Raw genomic sequence first — 23,658 nt, forward strand, 5'->3', positions numbered from 1 at the left:
CATTGTAAAAGCAAAATTATTTTCTAAATTGTCTTAATTGATCTCATGTACTATACTATTGTATGCAAATAATAGTCCAATTTTTTTCCTTATTGACCTCCCATACCTAATCGGCGTACCCATTGCACACCAAGGTGCAATTGCTAGTTAGCTTTAAAGGAAATTATTTTTTTCTTCCTCTCATATGGAAGAGAGGCAACTAGGTAGGAAGTGGCTTCTCCCATAACTTGCACCCTAAGAAATCTCGACAGGGAGAAATCCCTATTTTTTAAATTTCAATTAAAATAACCACCTAGCAAGCACCAAGTTTTAAAGCTGCATACGATCGCTAAATGTGACTTTTTTCTCTCCTTTTAACGTCGCGACGGGACAGGTTTCACTTTAGTTCCAGACCTGGTTTTCTTAAGGTAGCTTCTCTGAATCCTTGAGACCAAGGGCAGCAGCTTAACAACAACTCCATATTCTTGTTAATTGGATCATCTATTTACTCACTCTGAGAAGATCGTAGAATTATAATGGGCAGCATTGGAACCGGGGTATGTGTATTATTCAATAAAGTTTTCCTCGCTTGCAACAAATTTACTGCATATTTCACCTAAAACTGTAAAATATTTTTGCGTACGTGGAACAACTTGAATCTTATGCTGCTTTATCCTAAACACGGCGAAGCAGGGCTTCTTATGTACTGATAAAATCTTTACGGTTAGGTTAAATCCCTTTTGTCGTTGCTTTACATCAGTGTTCAGGTATTTTATTCTTGCACTGAATTGGCGTGGATACGTAAGTTTTTTTTTTTTTTTCAGGTATTAGGGATGACTATGTTTTAGGTACGACAACTGGGTTTTTGGCCGCTTATAGTTAGGGTTTTGGATTTTTGGCGGTTAGGACAAGTTTTATTTGGTTCTAAATTATAAGTATTAAATGTAGATTCAGATTGAGTCCATTTGGTATTTGGCCGTTTTTTCCTCTCTTTTTGAGCTATAAATTGCTGAAATTTACTCGCCAAAATGGAAACGATTTTCACAAAATTGCAGACCTGGCTAGATTATTAATTATTGTTAATAGTCTGTATAGTTTTTACAGCGCGCAATTGTCATTCTCCTCTCAATATTTCACAATCTACAACATTTTAAATAGGAGATGATAAAATGTATTTCAATTTTGTTTAAGCCAGCGTGGCTCATAGGTTCCATCAAAGTTTATTTACTTGTTTAGAAAATTGTTTCCGTGGCTATAACCTCTCAAAATTATAACAGGCAATATTTGCCAAAAATATTACTGCTTTCATATGATAATAGTTTTTTAACATTTTTCACAATAGAGTTTGTCTTCATCTCCAAGCTTCTAACTGAAGGCTGTTTTATATAGTTGAGGACTTCCTTTCTCAAGCAAAGATTTCAAATTAATAAGTTTAGCCATTGTATTTAAATTTATCCTTGAGTATTTGTTGTATTGGGTCTTTCACCTAATATGCCCGAGCTCTTAGTTGCTCTGTCTGCTCTCCAGTGGGGTGAAACTTACCTTTTGATATTTGGTTTTTCAGCAGCATTTTGTGTCCAACAAGTTCCAACTATTAATCAATGCTTGGTTAGGAATCATTTTCATTTATGCTATCAATTGGCAGCACATTTTAACTATGTTGCAAGCTGCTTGCTGGTAACTATTTTTAATCTTTATCCTTGCATTGGCTTGCGCATTTAGCTTCAAGAAAAATAATTTGTTCTATCAATAGCTCAATTGCAGTTGGCATCACACGATTGTGCAAGTGAATGTGACTTACTTTCTTCTTCTCTCACCTTGGCCTTATTGCAGATTTCATTATAATTAGAACTTTCAGTCTGTTCTATCTCTTCAAAATCTTTTTGATTCTTCCGTAATTTTATTTGCACCTCTCAATTGAAACAAAGCAGTCACTTTCTTCCATAATAGCACATGTAACTTATGCTGCAACATCACAAGTTCAATGCTTAAGTTTGATTTATACATTCCAGCAATTAGCTTTGGGAGGTTTCCTTCCATATGTTTTCCATATCAATGGCTGCTGCTTCTGTACAATCTTAAAGTGTACTTATTTGATTAATAAGTTATATGAGTATCTTGCTATGCATTATCAAACTGGTGTAAAAGAAATATCTTTCTTTTTGTATGTCACTATTTCATATTGCAGGTATAACTTGAATTCTTCTAAACATATGAAGCTGAATATATCAAGTCTTGTCTAGCTTCCAAGCTATTAATGGAACCAACTGTAGCAAAGAAAAAGTCCTTAGATTGCTATAAGCAGGGAATGGAGTTATAAACATAGGGGAAGCTCAAAGTTCCTTGGCTGCGTTTTAAGGTGTTTGCTCCATTTAGAAAATCTTCTTTGCCTTTCCAAAACAAATTTTAATATTTAAATATTAGAGATAATAGAACAGCCCCTTTTTGTGTAATCAAAGAAAAATTAACTGATACCTGACATTAGACTCCCAAAGTTTGAGACAGCTGTATTCTTGCATACGTTGGAGTGCATGTTCTTCCTGGATTGGCATGAGTCAATAACACTCATTAGTCTATGGTTATGGACTTAGAATGATAATTTCTCTACATTATGAGCAAGCAAGTGGTAAGTTAAAATGTTACATGGAGCTGACCCCCTGTCATTTGATAAAATAGAAAGCAAGCTATTTGAAAACCATGAAATGTGATGAAAATATTGGAGCTTTATTAACTCAAAGATTTGCGGATCACCAAGTGCTTGTAAAACTTAAGCCAACTCCATTCTTGATAAGCTATATAATTTAGTGAGCACTGGTCTATACTAACGTGTCTATTCAGATCCAAAGCACCTGAAAAGAATTGCTATCTAATTATTGAAAAATATTTCTATGTGCTTCAAGAATGTTAACCAACATTGAGAGATAATGGAAGCATCAATCAGTATGAACAACATGTGTATTTGTCCTGTTTGTGTAAAAGGTTTTGGTGGAAGAGCTGATATAGAATGGCGAGCTTTTCAAAATGAGAAAGATAAGAATCAACCTTTCATGTTTTTTCAATATTTTCCTGTCTTGCAACATTTGAAAGATGAGGGAGACGACAATTACAATTGAAAATTCAAATAACTATACTACTGATGCTAGAAGCACAAATAATTGTAGCCCATTCTTATTTCTTCATTGTTTTCTTACCATGAATTGCTGATTAAACCTTTGTAACATGAATGAGAAGCTGTTAAAAACCAACATAGTCTGCATCTGTGATAGGAAAAGTACAAAGTAGACTAGGGTTTATGCATTGGTAAAATATTTACGTTTAGGTTAAAAGTTAATTTTTTTTGTTTTAACTGTAAATTAGTTCTAACCTTTTTTCATTGGACTGAATTTAAATGAATAACTTAGTTATTTATTGGGCATTGGTGACAGTTGGGACTATTTGTTGGCTTGGGATATCTTAGTCAAATAGGATTTTGGCTGCTTAAGCCCTTGGTTTTGATCTGTTGTAGTTACAGAATTTTTTTTTGGTCTAGATAGGCTGACGGTTGTGATCCTTTTTGTTGCCGTGTTTATGTTATAGCAGCAGGAGATATCTTTCCCCCGACTGCTGTATTAGTTATTATGATTACTTTATTCAATTCCTAGTTATCTCTATTACTTCTGCGATCTCTTTATTTTCTCTAAACTGCGTGTTAGTATTACAACTTATGTTTATTCTAGGTAAACTATTGGGTTAATATTGCACCCCTTGACTAAGAGTCATGTCTGTTCAACGTTTTACTTAGTCGAGTATATAGTTTCATCTGATCGGGAGTTTTGGAATATAGTTGTTGTCGAAGGTCTGCTGTATATATTTGTGTAATACCCGTCAAAGATTCTGCTGTATATATACGTGTATTGTCCGTGAAGATATTGCTGTGCACATTCGCATTATCTGTGATGAGTTATATTCTGTTCATATATGTGCAATAGTCTATGACTATTATGCTGTGTTTATACGTGTGAAACCAGTTATATATATATCTGCTGTAAGCACAATCAATATATTCAGATATTATAGTTGTAATTCTGAATTAGAATAGTAATATCAGAGATACTGCTCTGTACCTCTGTAATTTTAATTCTGTTCCAAAAATTAACACTTTTCGTTGCCGAACCATAAAATATATATTTATAACACAGGCAAAGCATATGGTATTTAAGATTTATACAAACAGAAGGAATAGCCATGGGCTTACCCATTGTGGAGGAATTTGGATAGAATATGATGCAATCCCCTTCACTGAAATTGGATTGTTGCTGTTGTTAAGTAGGTTGGACCAATGTGAGTTAGTGTCACAGCAGAGAGACAGTTGAGAAGTTTTTGACACATCTAAATACACAATTAGAGCATATTGGATTCAATATAGTGGTAGAAGAGAACAGCCACCTCCCTTTCCATCACTTCTTTTTATCCCACAAGTCAGAGCTGATTCATATCACCTTCCATTACTAAAAATGAAGTGTCAAATACTCTGTTCACTAGAGCCCTTAGAATATCTGATCTCCAATATTTTTAGATCAAAGCTGATTCACCTATCACCCATTACTAAAAATGGAGCGTTGAACACTGGGTTCATTAGAGCCCTTAGAATCTCTGATCTGGAACACCCTAGAAATGAAGAAAAGCATCTCCTTGAAATCCCCAAAAAAACAGGCACTGTAACTAGAAAATAAATAAAATGTGTAGAAAGGCAAAAAAAGGTAAAGAACTTTTAGGAATGATACCAATACAGAAATAAAGAAGGTTCTTTTAATTCATTTGCAAGGTATTATTTGAAAACTTGCAAGAATATAGAGAAGGAATGACATTGACACTTATTCAAACCTTTCAGGGCTCATACAAATAGCCTCATAAGTGCCAAAGACCATGTTGAAACTAAACTCAAACAAGATGTTTATGAGATCCTGTGCTTATTTGGAATTCCTGAACCCCTAAATTGTTGAAATGGGTGAATCTTTTCAAACTAGATTATAATCATTTTCCAAGGGTAGTAAAGGCTGTTTTTTCATGGCTTTTAAGTTGAGTGTAGGAAGGTCCTCAGAGATTGAGAGTTTTGCCTCCTATATTGCAATAAAAAAGGCCCGTAGTCACTGGGAAACTCAGGTTCAGGGATGAGAAGACTCTCACCTCAATAATACTGACATGTTCTACTACTGTTTAAATGTAATATTAACAGTATTTTTATTCCTTTTTTTGTACGCTACCACTAAGTTACTGGTTTGGGTATGGGAGTGGCTATGCATGCCATGCCCCTGCCTCAAAAGAAACCCTTATCATGAAAGGACAGAATAGAAGTGATCAAGGATAAGAAGTAGCGGTTCTATACAACAACAACAATTAGTATCCTTGCACACACCACACGTGAATAAACAGAAATTGGCCCTTGGAGACCAGCGATTAAGTGACAACAATTTCCTTATTCGCACCATCTCTAAAATCAAATAGAAAATTGTCTTACCCTAAGACTTCACAATTTTCTGCAAGCTGGTCAGACCTAGACAATCAGCAAGGGAAGGGACCATCGTGTCACCTATTAAGATAGTGATCTGTTGGCAATCTTGGCCGGGATGGAGCAGCAATCCATATTAGAGCAGCAGTCCATATAGAGCAGCGATCCACCATATGCAATCAAGCATCAACCCATAATAACAAACAGATTCGGTGGTCAACAAATGATTGGTTAAGGGAAGGGTTTTGTGTGAAGGATCAGTAGCCTTGCAAAGAAGTTATCCCTTGGGAGAGATATGACATTCCAATTGAACCAAGGGATACATAAACATTGTACTCGAAACATTTCTTTAGGGGAGGAAAAAGTAAGATCAAGGAACAAGAACATATGCATCATTGAATCATCAATAATCTAATCACACTCGAGTATCACGAATCATAAAATCATCATCAGAAAATCAGCATTGAATATTACAAAAACAATCAGATTAAATAACAAGAAGAGTTAACTCCACAAGATTGATAGCAGCGATCAAAGAAGAAGCAAATACAAGTTCAAGAACTCGGATTATAGCAGCTCTCTAAGTATCTCAGATTTCTGTTGTCAAAACTTAAATTCTGTAGTAAATCTATTGCATTTATATCCTTGTTAATCATGTTCATTGGATATATATGTGTATACATGTTGAGCATACATAATAGACAATGCTTAAGTCTATGTTTATATGATAGAATATAAGAGGTGCATACTTGTCTAAAATTCATTTTGTTGGAAGCGCCTGAGGTGTAAGCAAAAGGGGTTTGATAGGGCTAAGTAAGTAGGCCGTTGTAGAGTTGACCAGATTGGCTCCTAGGACTAGAGGGCACTTATGTAGAAGAGCCAAGGGACCCACTTTCAACCTCCGCCCAACTCTGCAAGATGGCACCTGTCTTTAGGGAGATGAGGCATTGATGGGGAAAGCAGGTACAAGCCGCTAAGCGAGCAAGAGGGCTGTGGTAGACATCCACTCTTGGGCTTAGTGTAGAAATGGCTTTGGGCAGACCCATCATGTCTCTTCCTCCGAAACCTAACATACTTGTATAGTGTTAGTGATAGTGTATGTATATGATGCGGGCTGTCTAACCTAAATGATTGCTCTTCCTCCGAAACCTAACATACTTGTATAGTGTTATTGATAGTGTATGTATATGATGCGGGTTGTCTAACCTAAATGATTGAATATATATATATATGTTGCTTATGCTATGATTGTAGGATTCAAATCCAGGATTTTAATTTGGTAAGATGTAACCCTAACCCTAATTTCTTGCAATTGTAATTTTAGGGCAAATTCTATGGCAAATTAGGAAGGGGACATTACAATGGATTCGGGGTTTTAGGTATGGCAGTATTCCCTCTCATGTACTTTTACAACTGTGTGTATTTGTAATAAATTAATAATTATATATAATAATCATATTTTAAACATGGAGTACTCTTGAAAAACTCTGCCCTGGAACCTTAGCAATAGAAGGCAAATGGAGGGTTCAAACACTTGTCAATGGTAGAAAGTCAGATGCCTACAACAATCTGCAGGGTATGTCTTCGTTGGGAACTAGTGGATTCAGGGTTTTAGGTACGACAGTTTTCCACCTCATGTACTTTTACAATCGTGTGTATATGTAATAATAATATATATTATATATAATAATCATATTTTAAACATTTAGTGCTCTTGAAAAACTCTGCCCTGGAATCCTAGCAGTAGAAGGCAAATGGAGGGTTCAAACACTTGACAATGGCAGAAAGTCAGATGCATACAACAATCTGCAGGGTATGTCTTTGTTGGGGACTGGTGGACATGATCCTTTTGGCTTATCCACTACAAAGGCCGTGGCTTTACTGAGAAGATCTGTTCCCCCTATGCTATGACATACTCTTCCAAGCTGGTTAATGACGACAAATGTAGAGATCCCCCCTTTATTTTCAAGTTGAAAATCCTTAAGAATTGAGGTCAAACTGACTTTTCAAGCTCATGACTGTTGTTTGACATTTCTTTCTTTGTTTTGGCCTTTTTTGAAATTCTTTTTATAGGCTCTGGCAAGGGCATGGTACTGCCACCCCGAGGCCATGTCCTGGCCATCACATCCATGCTCCCTCTCCTGCTTGTTTCGGCCTGGATACCTAGAATAGGACCCAGTAACTCAGCTATCTAAAATTACTTTCTAGATAGCTATTTCAAAATGACTTTCTAGATCCTGTATCTATATCCACATTTTCACCTTATTTTGGTTTAAAAATCATGTCATCTTCAGCAAATCACGTCATATTGTTCCTCTCTTTATGTTTTTTTAGTGTCATTGTGCAGCAATAATTTCATGCAGAGTGTCTAGATGTAGTTGGAGAAGAATTATTGCTTATCGCCATGGTATCGATGCAGCAGCATTTGGTGCCTCTATGAAATTTTAAATAAACTTGCATTCTTGTGTCGGCCTTAGTCTTTTTGAAGTGCTAGCAGTAGCTTTTCAAATGCCAGATGTATTCCTATTTCTGGATGTGATATGTTGCTTGCTGATTGCCGTCACTGAGCTAGCAGTTGTTACCATTTATTTTTGGCCCTTTTAATTGTGGCGGCTTAGAATTGTGGCAACTGTAGAGCTGATAGTTGTTTTGATCTATTTTTGGTCCATTTTATTGTGGCAAATAAGGAATCCTGATGACCTCAATGATAACAACATTCCTTTCTATTTTTAGTCTTTCTTAGTGGCATTTTGGGAGAGCTTTTTTGATGGTGCCATTGTTATATATTTTCTGATTTTGTGAAGACAGTGAGTTTTACTTTTTGTATTTTAATTTGATGTGCCCCATAGGGTCTATGAAGCCTTAGGTCATGATCATGGATACATTTGTGAATAAGAAGTTGTCAAAATGAGATTGCAATGTCAGTCATCTAAATCTTCATGTTCTGCTAACATTTGGTTGGCTGTTTAGCCAATTGTTTGTAATTTTTTTCTTGAATTTGAATTGACTGTCCATTTGCTGTTTTTGCATATCGTCATCATTTGAGCTTGAAAACTGATTGCTGGAAAAGGTACTCAGTTTAGGAGTGCATCATTTAGTATCAGAGTAGGATTTTATCTTGGGTTATTGTGAAGTCTGATTTGGAAAACCCTGAAGAGTTTGTGCAGGTGGTGGAAGTCCTTCAATTGCAGAAGGTGAAGAGGTGAAGATGGTTCACGATGATGCTGGGATAGTAGAGGTGTTAAGAGTAATAGCGAAAAGGTTGGAAGCCTTGGAAACAATTCAAAGGAGACGTGTAATGATTGATATTGTGAGTAAAGATGAAGTAGTAGAAGAATCAATTGAACAAGGAGGAGAATATGTGAATGAACCCTTCTTAAGGGCCACATCTCTTATTGGAAACTGACCCCGGACAGAAACTCCATGCCACAATAGAAGTTTGAATATAGAAGAATGATAGATTGGATTTTAGAGATGGAGAAATGATTTGAATTTGATTGAGTACAAAACTCGTAGAGGGTGAAGTTGGCAAATACTAAGCTAAATGGTCATGCATCCCTTTGGTGGGAACATGTGCAAATATACAAATAGACTGAAGAAAGAAGGAAAAGGAGAAATTCAATCATGGAATCAGATGGTGACAATGTTGAAATCTAAGTTTTTACTTGGTAATTATCATATTAATTTGTTGAAGCAATTACAAAATCTAAAGTAAAAGGAACCAAGTGTCCAAGCATACATTGAAGAATTTTTTGGCTTAATGTTCGAGCTGGTAATGTTGAGGACGATGAGGAAAAAGTTGCAAGATATATTAATGGACTGTATTTTGCTATTCAAGATGGGTTTAGCATGATTGGAATGAGATCGGTAGAAAAAGCTTACTGGTGCTTTGAGAGTTAAAGAAAAACTAGCCAGGAAGTAGTAGGATAGCTTTAGAGGAAGACAAAGATTTCCTAGAGGTAGAGTGCGATTAGGTGAAGACAGAAAGACAACAAAGTAGTGAAGGGGAATGTAATACTTTTTGTAACCAAAATTACAGTTTAGACACTAGAGGAAGAGGAAGCTTGGGAGAGAAGAGGTAGAAGTTTCATTTGTTACCAATGTGGTGAAGAAGGCTGTAGGGAATGTCCACAAGAATTGCAAGATTATTGAAGAAATCATGTTGTTGAAGCCAATGAAGAACATGAAACATCATCATGACATTTGGAAGATGAGGAGGTGAGAAAACGAATTCAAGAGCTATTGGACAAAGGTTTGATTAGAGAAAGATTGAAAAATGGAATGTGTGTACAGATTCTTGGACCATAATTAAGAAGCATGGTAAAGTATAAATTTCCTTTACATTAGATGGATGATTTGATGGATTGTCTGAATGGGGCAGGCAAGGTGCTTCACAAAAATTGATCTGAAGAGTGGTTATCATCAGATTTGGATCAGAGAGGGTGATGAATGGAAAATTACTTTCAAGACCAAAGACGGATGGTATGGGTGGCTGGTTGTGCCATTTGGATTGCCAAATGCACATTGGATTGACAAATGCATCTGATACTTTCATGAGATTGATGAATGAGGTACTTAAACCTTATCTTGGTAAGTTTGTAATTGTTTATCTTGATGACATTTTGAGTTTTAGAAAGATAAAAGAGGATCATTTAGAGCATTTGAGACAAGTTTTACAGAGGTTAAAAGAGGAGAAATTGCTGATAAATCTGAATTGCTGTATCTTTATGAAGAAAACATTTGTTTACTCCTTGTTATTTCATAACAAGGGATTAAGATGAACCCAGAGAAGGAGAAAGCAATTGTAGATTGGCCATCACCAATGAGTAAATTCACATCATTGCCATGTAACTTAGCTATGCTGTGACCTAACCACATATGGACCAGATACACTGTATAGCTAGATATAGTATGGATATGCCATTACATATCCAAGTACAATATTGCATCCGGCCTGTTGTTGCAAATCTTGCAGATGTTGGCTGGATATGTCATCTGGCCTGGATAGAGATATGCTGTTAGATATCCCGCCATCTCTATGGTCAGGATATGCTGTTGATAGTACCTGTACTGGATATGTGATATGACACCCTTCCCAAGTGTATCAAGTAACTGTGGTATTTTCTATTAAGATGTTACAATTTACATGTGCTACCTAAGTTGCATGTACATGCACACTTACTCCTTTTTGTTTTTCTGTAATAGACACTGTTTTCTTTTTCATCCCTTAGCTAAAACAAGGGAAGCATATACGGGGTGCATTTTTTATGTCATTGATGCTCTTTTTGAGCTAAAAATGTGTGATATGCATTTTTTTTTGCAATGGGAAATGTTGTTGCATAGGATTCATCTAGAGCTTATCATGCATCTAACTTAGGCTTTGTGAATGGCAGTATGATTTGTCAGTGACAACTTTCTCTCCAGATGGCCGAGTCTTTCAAATTGAATATGCTACAAAGGCTGTTGATAACAGCGGGTAAACAGACTATCCTTAGTTTGAGACAGTGAAAGACATTGTTCTGCTCTTGTTAGAATCTTTAGAATCTTACAAAAAGAGCTTCTAATTATTTTATGTTTACATTGTGCTTCAGAACTGTGATTGGCATAAAGTGCAAGGATGGAATTGTTTTGGTATGTTTTCTTACAGTCCTTTTTTCTTATTCTTTATTCTTAAATATAATGATAGTGATAGCATTTGTGGGATTTGTTATACCTGTTAAAGCTGGTTTCTATTGTTAAAGATTAACTGATAATGACACTTAATATTAACATGAATCAATTCTTGAGTAAGGATGTCAGGGGGTAGAGAAGCTCATTGCTTCTAAGATGCTTTTAGAAGGATCTAACCGAAGAATTCATGCTGTCCATCGTCATGCTGGCATGGTATGCTGCTGATCTTTTCCTTGTAATTATTAGAGCACTTTTTTTCTCTTGTGAGCCTCAATAACATTTCTTTTGAGATCAGGACATCTCACTGTTTATCATTGAATGCTTTTTAAATTCAAATTTCAGCCTTTTCTATATTTGCATCATGTTCACTTTTTTTTTACTTGAAAGAGACAGACATATTTTAAAAAAAAATTGCATGAGGAAAGGCATTTAATTAGCAGCACTGTATAAGATAGTTGTGGCTGCAAATTGTTTCATTTTTCTCTAAATCTTATATTTTGGTGATGGTATGGAATATTAATTAAATTATTGTTGCTATGACCAGAAAAGGGAAGGGATAAGATATTATCAATTTCAACCTTTTTGTTTTCATTTCGTGAGTTCCTGTCCACCTTTGTTTTCAAGTTTGCTGAACTAAAGCGATTGTTTGGTGAACCAATTTTTCTACAGGGTGTTGCTGGGTTAGCAGCAGATGGTAGGCAAATTGTGGCTCGTGCAAAGTCAGAGGCATCTAGCTATGAAAGGTATCAGATCATTGACTTATAATAACCAATCATGATTATTGTGTGTACTGCGTTGGGTGAAACATCTATTGGTGTGAGCATTTGTTGTCATAAATTCAAATGAACTTTCATATTAACTTTAGCCTTGTCCGAAAGAGAACATGGGTCAGGCCTAAAGAATTGTGAAGTCTTACAATATTGTTAATTTGGGAATATAATTTATCTAATATATCTTAATGATTGGCAGCATGTATGGTGAACCAATCCCTGTGAAGGAACTCTGTGATCGAGTTGCTAGCTATGTACATTTGTGCACACTTTATTGGTGGTTAAGGTTGGTGCTTTCCTAAGCTTTTAACAAATAATTCACTGTTGACCTTCTACGTGAGATTTTATTGTCTTTTAGGGCTTCTTTTGTGCAGTCAGATTTGGAAGTTTTGGAGTAATAATGACATATAATTGTAATTTGCAGGCCTTTTGGATCTGGAGTTATCCTTGGAGGTTATGATAGAGACGGTCCTCAACTGTATATGATTGAGCCATCAGGAGTAGCCTACGTAAGCTTGCATGGTTTTGCTCATCCTTCTTTTTCTACAATCTTCAGTTTGGTTTCTTCTTCCTTTTTTTTTCTTTGCAAGAAATCTGTCTTATATTTCACCAAAAATAACTGTACATTAAAAAGACTCGGGTGTTTTTGAACTTTCTTTTCCTGCCAAAGAAAGAAGTTTACACTCAAAATCTACAACATACTTCCCAGTCAAGAAGAAGGTGCAGTATGAATAGCAAATTTACCTGAAAATGCATGGAAATTCATATTAGAAATCTCATTATCAAAATCTTTTAAGATCACATTATATTTTGCTTTGCGGAAGTTAATTGAACATTATACCACTTTACCAGCCAGATTGTCAACCAAGTCAGACATCACCAGTAACTTATAAGACTATCTTCCAGTGGACAGACCTACAAATGGTATCTTGGAATCATTGGACACCATGGAGTAGAATTCTCTTGGTAGAATCCTTCTTGTTATGTCTTATTTTCCTTGCATGTCTCACTGAACAAGTAAACCACCTGAGAAGCCGCATAATCAAAAATTAATATTCATTTTACTATTACAATTCGCTATTCAATGAGTTTTCATGGAATGGTGAGATAGCCCAATCATTAGAAATTTGAGGACACTAAACCATATCAGGGAAATGGATTTCTGTGATCTAGCTGTGCACTTTATTTGCCTGTAATGAATAACCAAGATCATCAGTAGACACTATAAAATAGCCTTTTCTTAATAAGGAACCCCACTCTCATCAATCTTTGGAAGTGATAAGGGAAGACTCTTGGCTAGAAGATAGTCAAGCAATCCATGGCAAGCTATTATAAAGCCATCCATATCTGGCCAAATGAGGGATAATGGCAATTATTTTCTTATTCTGTATTCATAAGTAATTGATGTTTTTCCTTTACCATGTTTTTCCATGTAACATTTTGTTTATAAGTCATCTTTGTCATTTGCATCTAAGAACTAATGTCATATTCTCAAAAGTTCTTATTTTCTGAATCTTAGACAAAACTGATTCCCTGGGCATCTGTTCGACTTCAAGAATAATTAATCAAGGGTGCTTGATACAGATAGTTTCTACTTCAAATCTGTTTATCTTTATTTGGATATACCTTAAAGGATTGACACAGATAAATACCGAGTGTATTTACTTTGAATTGAAATACTTATGCAGCGATACTTTGGGGCAGCAATTGGCAAGGGCAGGCAGGCTGCTAAAACGTGAGTTCTGCAAGTCAGGAATTCCATATTATATCAATTTGTTTTTAAAGAAAAAAGCTTGTTGGCATAAAAATTCATGTATTTGTATGGCCTAGAGATAATAATTGTTCATTCGGTAGTTGACATATGTCAGTCTCTTTGGAAATTTTTTGGATGCTGAATCCATGATCTGTTTTCTAACTGTGGTTACTGAATCTGTGCAGTGAAATAGAAAAGTTGAAGCTCTCTGAAATGACTTGCCGAGAAGGAATTGTGGAAGTTGCAAAAATGTAAGCTTTTTTGTTAGTTTCATCATGATGTATAGCTGTGGGCCCTGAATTCTATATGATCTCAGATATATCTATGCCTATCAGAAAGTGTTTTTTTGGTTGAAGTCATCAGTAGATTTAATGTAATTATGCTCTGCTATAGGAATTAATAATAATATCTATTGTGTTTTGAGGATTGATGCTATATTCCACCGTAGTTGTATTTCAACAATTATGATTGATCCTCTAAAGGATTTTCAAATTATTAATAATTAATGTCATGTCTTTTAAACAAAGTAACTCCAAATATTTAATCAGGTTCCAGGAAATTATTATCAAATTTATCACAGGTTTTGAAGATTTTTGAGAGCTGTTTAGAGGTTTATGTGTACCTGAAAAGCATGGTTGTGCAGGGGATCATTATATGGATCAGAACTCATTTTAGAAATCAATTTATGCTAAAACTAGTTTTGAGCTTACATTAGGTTGAGAATAGCTTCTTTTTGTGGCAAGTCGCTTGTAAGTTTTTTAAATTAATTGTTCCACTTATACTGTAGACCTGAAAAATTTCTAGCTGAGATGTTAATTCCCAGCTACTGTTTAACTCAACAAAACTGGGAAAATAAATTGAGATGAATTTAAAAAACTAAAATAAGTATCTGCATTGTTGCCTATAAGGAAATCTTCTTAATTTAGCTCTAACCCTATTCCATCTGCAAGAAAGTTTGTGCCTTTGATCATTCATCCATTGCACTCTTTTTTCTTGAATCAGTCTTCCCCTGTTTGATTCAAACATGGAAAGACACTAGTAAGTGCATATAAAGATAATTTTTTGATCCAAAGAAATCTTTCCACTGTTCTTGAGTTCTTAAATTTTTAATAAAGAGAAAGCTCTTCTGCTTTGGTTTAGTGTTTTTTATTAGCTTTAAGGCCATATGGGGAAAATGATGTGCATAAACTACAGTCTTGTACTGTTAGCTCTAAGGATATAGGGAAGAAATGATGAGCATAAACTATAGTAATCTGTTATCAGCTTTAAGGTCATAGGGGGAAAATGATGAGCATAAACTATGTTTGCTTTCAATCCAGCAATTGGTTGGCAAATCTGCCTCTTATTTCCCGTCCTCCTGATATGTTGGTATTAGACATCAAAATTATTAGTTTCCATCTTGATTTTCTTAGTGATATTGTTAATTTGTAGTGTTGCTAGGAGACTGGTACTGGTACTAGACTGGTATGCTTTTTAAAAGAAAGAGACAGGTACTTGGAGATGTCAAAATATATATACATACATATATAATTGGCTAAAATAAAAAATAAAAAATGCGAAATATATAATTATAAATAATAAGTATTAGCTTATTAAATAAATGTTAAAAGTCTTTACCCATGAATCATAAACAATTAAAATATCATAACATACTATCTTATTCAATAAAAATTCAAAACATTAAAGAAACACTGACTATTAGCAGCTTATTTTATTAATCAGGAATAAAAAATGTTCTTAGGAGATTATCTCTTTTTATGTTTGTGTAGTTTATCATATTTAATTAACTGATGACGAGTATGAATCTTCATCTTTTCTGACTGTCTAGATGAGCTGTTGTCCATTCTGCTCTTCTGGATGTCACTTTCCATTCTGTCTGCCTGTTTGCACGTGTAAGTCTTGATCATTGATGCCTCAACTTTGTTCATTTGTGGTAGTCATACTCCAGAATCTGGTTGTTGTGAACCAGCATGCATTTTTCTTCCCCGACAGAGATGTAATAGACAGTTAGTAGTCAGAGCTAGTTGTTTTTTAAGGGAGACATTGAGATATGGGGGAATGTCTCTGTACCCATTTCTGGTACTGGAGATGCGTCCCAGTCTCTCAGCAACCCTGCTTATTTGATATGCATTGCACTGCTCCTTTTTTATTGTTTACATAATCAAAATAGAGTGTCCCTTTGACCTAATGTTTGCACTATCCATGTTTTCAGCCAATCTCATTCCTTTTACGATAGTTATTGCATCTGCCTTGTTATATTTATGTAGTCCCAAATGATCTGAAAACATTTGATAGATGGTCATTTCTAAGGATACCTTTTCCTTCATACTAATCCTGGGAGGATTTCCCTTTGTAGCGCCTGTAAAACTGAGTTTAATCCAATCCCTAGGATGTTCGTTCCACATATTTTTAGGCCTTTCCAGCTTTTTTCCACAAAACCAGTTATTTCATCATCTCAGGATGGCAAATTTGTTCTGTCTTCCCAGCATAACTGATTTTAATATTGACACCTTTATCTTACCCCATATTCTCCACAGGATTTTTCTTTACTTAGAAAATTCTAGAGTTTCTTTTAAGCTATAAATCCATATCTGGACTTATTTTAGATGGCCTCTGAATCCCATTCTAAGCTTTCTTGACCGTGCCAATATTTACTCCCTTAATGATTCCAGGCCAGCCCATTTTACTTACATTTTGACTAGGAAATCTTCTTAAATCTCCAGTGTCATAATGCAAAAATACACTATGTCTATCATTTGAGTCGCTCTTGTATGGAGGACGTGCCTACAATTTTCTTTTGGGTGTTCATGTAAGGTCGTAACTCAAAATGATATCATGAAATAATTGTTGGTGTTGGAAATAAGCCACACCCGGACCGACGATGGACTGGTCCAAGAGGGGCCAGTAGCTCAGTGGTAGAGCATTCCAGCAGCTTATGGAAGGTCCTAGGTTTGAGTTCTAGCTGGTCCATGTCTCAACATGGTATCAGAGCCAGGTCTAGGCTAGGAGCCCCAAGCACACGAGAGGTGTGGCTTAAGGGGGGGTGTTGGTGTTGGAAATAAGTCACACCCGGACCGACGATGGACTGGTCCAAGAGGGGCCAGTAGCTTAGTGGTAGAGCACTCCAGCAGCGTATGGAAGGTCCTAGGTTCGAGTCCTAGCTGGTCCATGTCTCGACAATAATAACTAGCACTTGCACCTCAACGAGGTGCAATGGCTATGCTGATGGTAAGATATGCTTTAGGTAATATATTGGAGGGTAGGCAAAAGTTGCAAGAAACAAACATTTCCTTTGTTCAGAGTAATAATTTAGAACAGAGTTGAGTTTTTGTTGAAATGTGGAGAAAAATTGAATATGAACAAATAAAACTTATAATTTAAACCAGCAAGCAATGGAAAATGTTTGTATCATGTATGAAGATGATTAGCTTAGGATATTGATTACATTGAGTAGATTTGTTTTGTGCTATTTTCAGAAATTAGATCATCAACAATGGTAGTTATCAGCCAAATTTGAAAATGTCAACTCTTCATATGATATAATGTGTTGTTTTTGCGTTATGCATCATGAGGGTTCCAAGCATTGATGTACATGTCAAATATATTCTGTGTATATGTTCAGTACCTCTATGTTGACATTTATATCTATAAAAAGTTTCTCACTCACTTCCTCACAAAAAAATGTTAATTGTTCATGTAGGTATAATGATGTGGTATGGGATTATTGATTACATTATCCAAGCATTGTTTGTTTGGTTGCAGACAGGTTGAGAGCAATCATTGTAAATTTGGCCACTTTGTGTCTGTTGCACTTGATGTGAAGAATAGAGTGGGCGATCCTATTAGTTGATCATGTTTGTGAACTCAACATGACACTTGTTCCAATATGATCTTGTATCTTTGATGGAATATCCAAATTGCCTGAATTCCTTGATTAATTGTGTGTTAGGAAGATTTTTTAAGTGTGCATGGAGGTTTTCAATGGTGATCGGTATGTTTTCTTCCGCTTTGTTTTATGAAAACCATTGCAAGGCCTTCTCTATGATGTCACATCATAAGATTGAATGTAAAATATTGAAACCTTGAATGCCTTCCAAATATTTGGTCATGGAATCTCATTAAGTGTAACGTATGCTCATGGAATTGCACTTCCCTAAGTCATGGTTGCATATGTAGTGCAGATCCATTTGGGAAGAGAGTTGGAAATGCCATATCAAGCAATCCTTTAGTTACTATGCACTACTTCAAGGGTGGCTTAAACTCAACCCAAAATTTACCAAATCACCCATCACCAAAAGTTACCACATTAGTGCTCACTAAGTTAAAAGTTTTACACAAACAAAGCTTACAATGTTAGGATGTGTTTGAGAATGCTTCATTAATTCAAAGATTTAGAGAGCTTCATTGAAAAATCCATTTTGTGCATATTCTGCAATCATTTCATTCCTTGACACGACGTGTTTGAGGAATTTTGCCAACAAATTAAAAGAATGGAATCAAATTTAGATCTTTTAGAATTCTTTAAAAAAGTACAACACAATTATAATTATATCATAAGTTATACAAACCATTTCAACTATGGATTCTGCGATTCAACAATATAGTGAAGGGTTCCATGGCGTGGAAGACAGAGTAATGAGGGCTGATGTCGAGATAGTTAAACTGAGGAAAATGAACTCCATATTAATGAAGGAGCTGGAGAAGGCCAAACAGGAAGTAAAGAAAAGAGGAAAGGAGCTGGAGAAAACGAGATTGGAGGTAGAGAAGGTGAAACAACAATTGGACAAAGGAGGAGAATCCTCAAGCAAATGAATTGGCGAGGAAAATCTTGTTTTCTCCAGCTCCTTTCCTCTTTTTAGAAGTTTCTGGAGTGCCTGCTTTCTCTTTTTCCTTCCTCATCTCATTGGTTTGTTGTTTCCTTGCATCGGCTAACGTTGTTAACGATGTACACAACTTCTTTAGATTTTCCTCGTGAATTCGTTTGCCGGAGGATTCTCCTCCTTTGTCCAGTTGTTGTTTCACCTTCTCTACCTTTAGTCTTGTTTTCTCAAGATCCTTTCTTGTTTTCTCCAACTCCTTTCCTCTTTTCTTTACTTCCTGATTGGCCTTCTCCAACTCCTCCATTAATATGGAGTTCATTTTCCTCAGTTTAACTATCTCGAGCATCAGACCTCATTACTTTGTCTTCCGCGCCATGGAACCCTTCACGATATTGTTGAATCGCAGAATCCATAGTTGAATGGAGTCTTTCATTTTCTTATTTTATATCAATCCTAGGTATGTAGGTTTTAGAATTCTCTCCTTCCACACTCATTTCCGCTTGTTTTTTTCCTCTATTTGACACCTTTATCTTACCCCATATTCTCCACATGATATTTCTTCACTTCGAAAATTCTAGAGTTTCTTTTAAGCTATAAATCCATATCTGGGCTTATTTTAGATGGCCTTTGAATCCCATTCTAAGCTTTCTTGACCGTGTCAATATTTACTCCCTTAATATTTCCAGGCCAGCCTATTTTACTTACATTTTGACTAAGAAGTCTTCTTAAATCTCCAGTGCCATAATGCAAAAATAGAATATCTCTATCATCTGAGTTGCTCTTGTATGGAGGACGTGCCTACAATTTTCTTTTGGGTGTTCATGTAAGGTTGTAACCCAAAATGATATCATGAAATAATAAAAATAACTCAATTTTCACATAAATAAGGAATAAATAGATCACCATCAGTTTTAGAGTACACAATGCATCTTCTCATGTAGAAATGTCAAATGACGACTACAAAATACAAGAAATATATTTTACAAAGTATGCGACCTAGGCTCTCATGCCGATCTTGTCACATCAATACAATAATGATAAAATCATTGGAGTCATTGGCCGCCACAAAGCTAATCTTCATTTTCAAACCAAGAGACAAGAACTTGATTCAAATGTTTTTTCACCCAACTTCGAAGTTTATGCTTCCTCATAATTTTTACAAGAAGAATACTATGCCTAGCAATTTGGAAACAACAGACATGATGGAATCCAATGCAACATGATATATTTACATGCATTTCACATATGAATATGCTATGTCCTACTATCATGATTTGGCAAAGAAAGTAAATAATAAACAAACAATCATATATTTCAATGATACACATAGCTTTGGCCAAGGCAATTTAAACCATAAATCAGTAGGTAGATCTTGCAAAGAAGATCTACCCTCCTTTGTTAGCTAATATTCAACACCTATCCTGAAAGGTAAAGCCGTAATCACACAAGAAAAGTAAACTAATTCCCCTAATTTAAATAATTTTAAACATAATATCTACATTGCTGATTTGGGTATGGATATGGGTTCCCGGGTACGGCAATTTTTTTTTTACCTTGGATACGGGTATGGGTATGTCTACACACACATATATATGTTTAAAATAAGTTATAAATCCATGAAAATAAAATAATATTATATTAAACCTGAATATATTATAATAAATTCAAAAACATTATAATAAAAATATGTTTAAAATTTGAATTTAAATATTATTTATATATAAATAATAAATTTATTATAATTAAAAATCTGATTTTAATAAATTGAATAAAAAACAAATCATGAATGTTTAAAGGATTATATTTACGATTTAAGGAATATATTTACAATGGCACGTTTCATAATAATCGTTTCATGATTTTAATCTAATATAATAATCGTTTCATAATAAATATACATGGCATGTATAAATCATGAACAAAAAATAATATTAGAGACAATAAAGTCATAAATCTTGATAGATCTGGTCATAAATTGTGAATAAAAAATAACAAAGGAAAAAATCTAAAAGATATACTTGCATGGGAATGAGCCTATAGACACTCGATGTGCTGGAAAGAGACACCTGGCGCATAGGAAAGAGACACTCGATGAACAGGAATGATAGACGCGGGTAAAAATTTGCAAAAAAAATTTCAATTTTATGAAACCCGGCGGGGCTGAACCGGCGACAAACCTAGGTGCGAGTCAGTGCTGTACACGATTTGGACTCATACCCGAACCGGATTCCGGCCTTTTGTGCATGAATCCGGTATCTTAGCATAATATGCATGGATTAACTCATCAAAACAACTCTTTATTCTTTTGTAAAAACATCACTAATTATGCATATAAATGGTTCTAACAGAATCATGCAAATTTTCATATTTTGCTTATACTATCATTGTATCATGTTTCCTAACAAATTTCATTGGTGTAATTGCAGGTCAGAACTATAAGAACAAAGTCACCTAACATTAGATACAGAAACATCTATATATATGGGTGTGTGTGTGTGTGTGTGTGTGTGTGATTTTAATCATATGGTAAGAAAAAAAATCAGATCAAATGGATTACAAAACAGCATGCAAGGAATTAATGTTCATGCTACAGGTCAAAATTGATAAGAAATTCCACCAAGATCATTCATAACAATGGTTATGCACACACATATATAAAATTTTATGGAAATAACTGATAATTATAACAACATATATTGAAAATGCAGTTGTCAAGAATATGATACGGATCCATAGTTTTCTTATTATCTGCAGAATATATATACATACATATTTGAATTACATATGCTCTGCTAATGTAATCAGATCAAAATTTCCCACACGAGCTTCTATTGTATGTGCACATTTCAAACAAGAATACATATGTATATATGTGTGCCTTACACACTCACACTCACACACATCAAATAGACTGTTACATCATGGACAATAAGTTTGCAACCAAATTCATTGGCATAAAACCGATTTCATGAACAAAATAGCAAGGAATTCGGTGTAACATATTACGTACTGATAAGAGAGGAAACTGGCCTGCTCAAATGGGTTGATGTAGTCCTTCTGATTCCTCATGTGCATCTCCAAAAATGGAGAAATCGCCCCTTTCTTAGCTGTTCACTGCTGCAATCAGAGATTGCGCAAAATTTGCTGTATGTTTTTCCTAAGATTGCTGTGCGTCTTTGCCGGAAACAAGGCCTCCTTTATGAAAGGTGTCCCCTCAATTTTTATCATTGTTTTCACTCAAGTTTTGCCTTGTTTTTGGGCACATGCATATCCCCTTTGCTTGGTCAACTCCCTTGAGTTAAGGGAGTTGTTGTTTACTTCCCCATATTTTTAAAACTGCCACTTATTTTATGCCATCTGCCCTTCTTGCTTCGTATGGGCATTAAATAGATTTGCATCTCCAGTTCGCTAGAGTTTTGGGGCTATTTTTATCAATATATCAATATTTTTAAATTTAAATCTTTACTTTAAACAATTCTGTTTTATTTAGCATATATATATATATATATATATATATATATATATATATAACATTAATTCAAACAAAGAAGAATGAAATCTTTTTTTATTGTTATGAGTATAATGTTAAATGAAACAAAAACATTATCAAACAAAATAAATCTCTTATATTTCAAAGTCAATTTTCACATTTACCAAATCATAAGCAAAATGCATATCCATTAAGTTAATTTCACAATTTAATGACTCGGTGCATAATTTATCAAAATGCATGTATATAAGGTAATTTTTGAAATTTAATCAATCATAAAACATAATACACAATTTAACCTATGATAAGACATAATGCACACTGTATTCATGTTAGAAATCATTCTATGTAAGATAATGCACACCGTATTTTTGATTCTATAATGCACGTGTGTGTGATTCCATCTTGCCAACCGTTGCCAAACCTTAAATGGTTGTTAACGACAGGTTTTTTCCCATATTGGGATTTTCTAGTATAAATACCTTGTACTTTGCTGCATTGCGAGCTTTCTTTGTTTCCTGTTCTTTTTTCAAGTACAAACAGCATTCCAGTCTTCTAATGAATTGTCATTTGAGCTCTTCGACTAGTACATTGGCATAAATTATGTGGTTTGTTAATTTTTCTTTGTTTCCTGTTCTTTTTTCTACTACAAACAGCATTCCAGTCTTCTAATTAATTGTCATTTGAGCTCTTCAACTGGTACATTGGCATAAATTATGTGGTTTGTTAATTTCAACTATTAACTAGAAAAATTACAGATCATACTAATGATCGAAGAGGGGATGGAATGTGTTACATGTCTCTTCATTTCCAAGAGGAGATGAAGTGTCCCAATCTGTCTTTCAATGACTCCTCATGTCTCACCTATCTCTTCATATCCAAGGCAAGAAGACCTATTTAAAGACATTAGAGGTGAGTTAGACCATTGGAAGCAGGTTTGAATATTGATATGACTAGGAGAGAAGAATTACAATGACTAGGAGAAAACAATTGAAGCTGAATGGTGAAGTATAACACCTAGAAGTTGTATCTTTTATCTCTTTGCTTGCTTGTTTTGGGCAATAACAATCAGGTAAATGAGCAATCATCACTACCAATTGGGTTTTTGCCCATTCTGGGATTTTCCAAAATAAAAAACCTTGTGTTGGCTGCAAACTTTCTTTGTTTTCAATTCTCATTTTTCTTGTTTAAAGTGTTTTCTAGTTTTCTAATCAATTTATTATTCAAGCTTTTGAAGTAGCACAATGATATAACTTGTATGGTTTGTTAATTTCTACTATTAACTAGAGAAATTATGGATCATATTGGTATTAGAGCAATACCTTGAGGCTTGTAGGAGTTCTTGATGACATATAAGTGTTTTGTGTGTATAAATATATTGCAAATCTTTGACAATGAGTTGCAGGAATTGTTGGTTGTATGGTACAACCATGACAAAGCCACTTAAAAAAAAGCTTGACGATCTGCAAGCATCCCATGAGTAGGGGATAACAAAGAATAGAGCTCTTTGGTAGGAGGTACATCACTTGGAAGAAAGAATCAAAGAGCCGCAAGCTAGTGGGGGAAACCACAAAAAAAACTTCAATGAAATCCTTGTGCATTTGCAACAAAAGTTAAAGATGAATTAGGATCAAAACTCCAACATGATGGGGGAAATAGTAGAGGAGTTTACAAAGAAAAGTGGACTG

The 23,658-nt window shown here is 34.9% G+C and overlaps 1 protein-coding gene across 1 annotated transcript in view; it reads left to right on the forward strand.

The window, feature by feature from the left end:
• The first annotated feature begins 273 nt into the window (after positions 1 to 273).
• LOC131078365 (proteasome subunit alpha type-3) overlaps positions 274 to 23,658 on the forward strand; it is a 42,520-nt gene continuing 19,135 nt past the window's right edge. Inside the window, exons 1-9 of the mRNA XM_058016039.2 lie at positions 274 to 536; positions 10,861 to 10,943; positions 11,059 to 11,098; positions 11,267 to 11,350; positions 11,807 to 11,880; positions 12,107 to 12,193; positions 12,332 to 12,416; positions 13,596 to 13,642; positions 13,846 to 13,911. Coding sequence (XP_057872022.1) covers positions 516 to 536; positions 10,861 to 10,943; positions 11,059 to 11,098; positions 11,267 to 11,350; positions 11,807 to 11,880; positions 12,107 to 12,193; positions 12,332 to 12,416; positions 13,596 to 13,642; positions 13,846 to 13,911 — 587 coding nt within the window. The 5' untranslated portion in view covers positions 274 to 515. The remainder of the gene's footprint in view (positions 537 to 10,860; positions 10,944 to 11,058; positions 11,099 to 11,266; positions 11,351 to 11,806; positions 11,881 to 12,106; positions 12,194 to 12,331; positions 12,417 to 13,595; positions 13,643 to 13,845; positions 13,912 to 23,658) is intronic.

This window comes from Cryptomeria japonica, chromosome 3 (genome assembly GCF_030272615.1).
Source record: "Cryptomeria japonica chromosome 3, Sugi_1.0, whole genome shotgun sequence".
Classification (NCBI taxonomy): Eukaryota; Viridiplantae; Streptophyta; class Pinopsida; order Cupressales; family Cupressaceae; genus Cryptomeria; species Cryptomeria japonica.